Raw genomic sequence first — 6,085 nt, 5'->3', positions numbered from 1 at the left:
CCCCTCCATCCATTCTCTCATCCACCCCCCTTCCCATCCCCCCATCCATCCATCCATCCGTCCATCCATCCATTCACCCATTCAACCATCCACTCATCTATCCATTCATACACCCACTCTTACACCTATCCATTCATCTATCCATCCATCCAGCTATCCTTCCATCCACCCACTCATCAATCAATCTACCCACCCATCCACTTATCTACCCCTCTATCCATCCATTCACCCATCCCTCCATCTACCCATCCATCCAGCTGTCCTCCCATCCATCCACCCACCCATTCACCCATCCATCCATCTACCCATCCAGCCATATGGACGCTGGCCACATCCCATCCATCCATCCATCCACCATCCATCCATCCATCCGTCCATCCATCCAACCATCCAAACAGCCATCCAGCCATCCCACCCATCCATCCATCCACTTGTCCGTTCCTCCATTCAGCTATAGGACACATGCATTGACTCACTGAGAGAGACACGGAGAGAAAGAGAGCGAGAGAAATAGAGAGTGAGAAATCACCCTTCTAGGGGGAGATGGCCACACTGCACTCCCTTCTCCTCCATTCTCCTGGGATTTGGGCACACACACACACACACAGAGGCCCAGTGTATGTCTCAAGTCACTGGGTCTGGGACTCAAACTGTGCAGCTGGCATGTGAGATCCAACTGCCTTAACTACCCCACCTGCTGGTCCTGTTTTTATATTTTTCCAGGACCGCCCTCTGTGAAGTGTTCTTAATCGTTCTTGTCTTACTCCTGGAAGTGGGTATCTGGTCTTGGTTCTGCCTGGCCCCACACCTGCTCAGGAAACCCTGGGGGTACCGGCCATCCTCCTCCATGTGCCTGTGCCCAGGTGACATACCTGGAAAGGAAATTGATGTCGGACCGGCCCCAGTGGTATTGCTGCTTGAGGTGAATGTCCTGTGGAACGGAGGGAGAGGCCCACCTGCAGCAGGAGCTCCCTCAAGGCACCCCAGGTCAGGACGAGCAGCACGAGGGAGAGATGAGGTGTCGGTGGGGGCTGTGAAGGGAGGAGCCTGGATGCTTTCCAGGTCTGTCTGTCTATCTATCTGAGAGATTTTTCTATAGGGTGTGTATGCTTGCTGGAGGGACACAGAGAGAAAGTGAAAAATCACCTCCCAGGGGGATGGCCAGAACACAATCCCTTCTCCTTCATTCTCCTTTCATAAAATTTGCTATACAGTATGAGGCTGCTAGGTGGCGTGGTGGTTAAAAGCACTGGACTCCCTCATGGGCGACCATGGTTCAATTCCCGAACCTGGTGGCTTGCTTTCTCACTTTCCTGTCTCTGTTCAAACTAGAAAATAGTAACAGTAAATAAAGTAAAATAATTTTTTATTTTACTTTATTCATTTATTCATTTATTTCAATTTGACCAGAGAGGGACAGAGTGAGAGAGAGAGAGAGAAAGTGAGAAAGCAAGCTGCCAGATCCAGGACTTGAACCACAGTCAGCCATGTGGGAATCTAGCGCCTTTAACCACCACACCACCTGCTGGCAATAAAATAATTCTTAAAAAAATTTTTTGAAGGGGGAGGAGGGGTGAAGGCAGCAGGTAGCATGGTGGTAAGATGCTGGACTCCCACATGGTCAGCCACGGTTCGAGTCCCGGACCTGGCAGCTTGCTTTCTCACTCCCCCGCTCCCACTCGGTCCCTCTCTGGTTAAATTAAAATAAATAAATAAAGGTAACTAAAGTAATTCTTTAAAAACATTTTTTTTTTTTTTTGCCATAGGGTTCAAGCACACACCAGAGAGGGAAATTGAGAAATCACCCCCACCAGGGGGAGAAAGGCCACACTGCAGTCCCTTCTCCCCTATTCTCCTCTTGGGATTTTGGCACACACGCACGTGTGCCCAGCATGTTTTTCGAGCTGCCGGGTCTGGGACTCACACCACGCTATCACCCACGTGAAATCCAGTGCCTGTATTTTAGCTCCGCTGCCCACGAAGTTCCCTGGGACTGCACGGACCCACTGGGCCTTGCTGTGCGTTTCCGTTTCTCCCCTGAGCTTGCTCCGGGGTCTCCCCTCACTCAGGTGCGATGCGCTGTGGGCATGGCAAAGACTGTTGTGGGGGCCCACAGGTGACACAGCGGTTAAGGCGCTGGACTCCCACAGGGCCAACTGTGGTTCGAGACCCGGACACAGAGGCTTGAAACTCATGCTGTGTGCACTTGAGTACACAAATCCCAAGAAGAGAATGGAGGAGATGAGATTGCGGAGTGGCCATCTCCCGTCGGTGGGTGGGGCTGGTCTCTCTGTCTCTAGCGAGCACACATGCGCCCTACAGCAAAAATCTCTCTAGGAAAAAAAAAAAAAGACTGTCGTGTCAGGCCTAGCCCCCAAGGTGCATGCTGCGGAGACTCTGGATTCCACAGGCTGGGACCTTGTGAGAGGCCCAGGTTCAATTCCTGGTCCCTCCTAAAGACCAGGGGCAGAGCCTGTAACCCCAGTGAGGTTGAGGCAAGAGGAGCCAGAGCCCAAGGCCAACCTGGGGGGGCCGAGCGAGACCCCTTCTAGGGAAGAGCCAAGTGTGGAGCGCGCCCGGGGCCCCAGCTGGGATGCCGGGGCAGGAGGAAGGCGCGTTGGTCTCGTGACTCCCAGCGGGTCAGGCTCTTGTGGGAGCAGCCCAGGCTCCCCGGGGGACTCCAGACCCGCATTTGCTCAAGGCCCTCCTGCCCCCACGGCTCCCCTCAGTCCCAATGCCTGAGTTTACCCAGTTAGCCCAGGTCTCGCCCTCGCCAGGCCCAGGCCGGCGGGTTCAGGGCCTGCCCGGACATCTGCACCTCTGTGTGTGATGCTTTAATGTCATCGTGGTGAGTGGTGGCTATCTGCCTGTCTTCGCTCCTGGGCTAGGGGGGCGGGACGGGCCCCTCCGTGGGAGGGAGGAAGGGGGCGGCTCACCAGCTTATACTTGGCGTTGCCTTGCCAGGTGGTACCGAAGTCATAGAAGTTGGCCTGCAGCCCCAGGGCGTGCGGGTTACTCACTTTCACCTGGGGGGGATGGCAAAAGAAGTTCACGTGTGCAGAGCCGGCCAGCAGCCTGCGGTGACTGCCTCCGCCCCACACTGGAGGCTCTCCTCGCCCGCCCGGCCACCTGCCCCAGCTGTGGCCTCTGAGCATTTCCAGGACTGGGAGGTGACACGTGGAAGTACCACCCCCCCGCCAATGGGAAGACACTGTCCAATCAGCAAGGGCCCTCCTCTCCCCTGCCCAGGGACTCACACCAACCACCAAAGCCCCACACCCCGAGTTCTCAGCTCCCCGCCTGGACTTAACTGCCCCTGAGACCTCTGGACTTGGACAGAGCCATGCTGCCGCCTGGGGGTGGGGGGGGTTTCCCAGCTGCCAGCATGGAGTGGTCCGCAAAAAGCCCCCCTCACTTTTGTTTGAGCTGTCACAGGGCGTGTGCGCTCGCCAGAGAGAAGCCCACTCCCCCGCAGGGCGCGGCCTCACTGCAATCCCTCTCTGTCTCCACCCTGTTGGGATTTTGGACACACACGCACGTGTGCTTAGTGGGTTTTATTATTTTATTTAGAGGGGTATGTGTGCTTCCCAGAGAGAGACAGAGACGGCGAGAGGGGAAGTGAGAAATCGCCCCCCACCCCGAGGAGGGTGGCCACGCTGCAATCCCTCATCCTTCGTTCTCCTCCTGGGACCTCAGGCACGCACACACATGCGCCCAGCATGAATTTCAAGCCACCAGATCTGGGACTCGAACCGCAGTTGGTTGTATGGGAGTCCAGCGACGTAACCGCTGCATCAACTGCTGGTCCTACTTGGTGTGGGTTAAAGCCACCAGGACTCAAGCCACGGGCAGCCACGTGGGTTCCAGCTTCCTTTGCCACCAGGCCACAGAGCCGGCCCAAACAGAGACAGTTCCCATGGAGCTTGGCTCCTTGGGGCGGAGCCAGGGACCCCCCTCCCCCGTCTGGGAATGGGCACAGGGCTCAGAGGAGAGGGTGCATGGGATGCCGGCCAAGTGCGCGGGCGACTGCTTACCATCGGAATGAGGGTGGCGCCTGGCCGCGGGACCACCTGGGCGGACAGCCTCAGCTCGCTGTTCATGTCGATGGTGAATATCTGGCCTTGGAACTCTCCTTCCAGAAGCTCTATCTAGGAGGTGGATGAGCAGACCCCATCAGGCCTCTGTCCCCAAGCACGAGCAGCGGGGGCGCAACTCGGGGTGTGGGGCTCCGAGGACGGAACTCTCCTCTCTTCCCAGCGCAGCCGAGACCCCGTCCCCCACCCCCAGCTCGCCCTCCCTGGTCCTGTGTGCACCTGGCATTCAGGGACATCCCAGGAAGCAAACCCAGGACCTTCCCATGTCGCTGCAGGTGTGTCGGTGCTGCTGGGTCACACCACGCTTAGTTATCTGACATTCAGAGCTTTTTAAGACTTTGATTTTTCCCCTTAGGGTGTGTTCACTCACCAGAGACAGAGACAGAGACAGAGAGAGGGAAAGTGAGAAATCACCCCCCAGGGAGGATGGCCACGCCACAATCCCTTCACCTCCATCCTCCTCCTGGGATCTTGGGTACGTATGATTTTCAAGCCACTGGGTCCAGGACTCGAACCCCATGTGGGAGCCCCCGGGTATAACTGCTATGCCATCTGCTGGCCCCAGTTTTGCTTGTTTTTGTTTTGCTATCGAGCGTGACAGTGAGAAAAAGGGAACATGAGAACCCCCCAGAGGGGCTGGCCCCCTGCAATCCCTTCTCCTCCATTCTCCTCTCAGGATTTTGGGCACGCACGCACACATGCCTAGTGTGTTTATCAAGCCGGATCTGGGATTCAAACTGTGTAGTCAGCCATGGCAGATCCAGCCGCCCCAAACACCATGCGAACTACGGGCCCTGAAATTCCAGTTTCACTGGGAGTCTTTTATTTGCGAACCCCCAAATGTGTGTGTGTGTGTGTGTGTGTGTGTGTGTGTGTGTGTGCATGTGTGTATGTGGAGGAGTGTGTGTAATGTGTGTGTGAACACGTGTGCACGTGCATGTGTGTGCGTGGTTGCTGCTTGCAAACACCCATCCCTAGAACTTTTTTTAAAAAAAATTATTTTACTTAGCTTTATTTATTTTTGCATTTTGACCAGAGAGGGACAGAAGAGAGAGACAGGAGAGAGCGAGCGAGCGAGCGAGCGAGAGAGAGAGAAAGCAAGAAAGCAAGCCACCAGGTCCGGGACTCAAACCATGGACAGCCATGTGGGAGTCCAGTGCCTTAACCACCACGCCACCTGCTGGGGCCCTCAACACCCCGAACTGTAGATCTTTTGTCTTTTGTTTATTTATTTTTTTAGAGGTTTTTGCTATAGGCCATGTGCACTCACCAGCCAGCCAGAGACAGAGAGACAGAAAGCAAGAAATCATCCCCCAGGGGGGTGGCCACGCCACAATCCCTTCTCCTCCATTCCCCTCTCAGGATCTTGGGCATGCACGCACACGCACCTGGCGTGAATTTTAAGCCACCAGGTCCAGGATGGAAACCGCGGTCGACTACGTGGGAGTCCAGCTAACTGCTGGTCCCTTGTTTAGTTTTTTATAGTTATTATCTTTTTAATTTGACCAGAGAGTAAGAGAGAGAGAAAGTGAGAAAGCAAGCTGCCAGGTCCGAGACTTGAACCACCGCTGGCCACATGGGAGTCCAATGCCTTAACCGCCACGCCACCGGCAGACACTGAACTTGTCTCTGGTGAAAAGAGCACACTGAACCTGGGCCTAGATGGTGCTGAGCACGTACTCTGCACTTGTCAGCCTTGAGCTGGGGATCCATGAGAACCTTCTGGACGTTCACCAGGCATTTCTGGAAATCGAAGGCCGGGGAAGCCGGGTCCTGGAGTGGGGTCAGTATCTCAACCATCCCTGCGTCCACGAACATCACCGCTGCCTCCTGGGACCAGATGTGTTGGTCTACAAGCTAGGAAAAAGGGGGGCCAGCAGGGGGTGTGCTGGTTAAGGCTCCGGACTCCCACTTGGCGGACCACAGTTCGAGTCCCAGACCTGGGAGTTGGAAACACGTCAAGTGTGTGTGTGTGTGTGTGTGTGTGTGTG

The 6,085-nt window shown here is 55.6% G+C and overlaps 1 protein-coding gene across 1 annotated transcript in view; it reads right to left on the bottom strand.

Moving 5' to 3' along the window:
* CATSPERD (catsper channel auxiliary subunit delta) overlaps positions 1-6,085 on the bottom strand; it is a 38,354-nt gene that overhangs the window by 10,131 nt on the left and 22,138 nt on the right. Inside the window, exons 11-14 of the mRNA XM_027773530.1 lie at positions 5,775-5,951; positions 4,035-4,148; positions 2,937-3,026; positions 873-931 (exon numbers count right to left, since the gene is read on the bottom strand). Of these exons, the coding sequence (XP_027629331.1) occupies positions 873-931; positions 2,937-3,026; positions 4,035-4,148; positions 5,775-5,951 (440 nt within the window). The remainder of the gene's footprint in view (positions 1-872; positions 932-2,936; positions 3,027-4,034; positions 4,149-5,774; positions 5,952-6,085) is intronic.

This window comes from Tupaia chinensis, unplaced genomic scaffold (genome assembly GCF_000334495.1).
Source record: "Tupaia chinensis unplaced genomic scaffold, TupChi_1.0 Scaffold000356_2, whole genome shotgun sequence".
NCBI classification, from domain to species: domain Eukaryota; kingdom Metazoa; phylum Chordata; class Mammalia; order Scandentia; family Tupaiidae; genus Tupaia; species Tupaia belangeri.
This window is presented reverse-complemented; position numbering and strand designations above follow the sequence as displayed.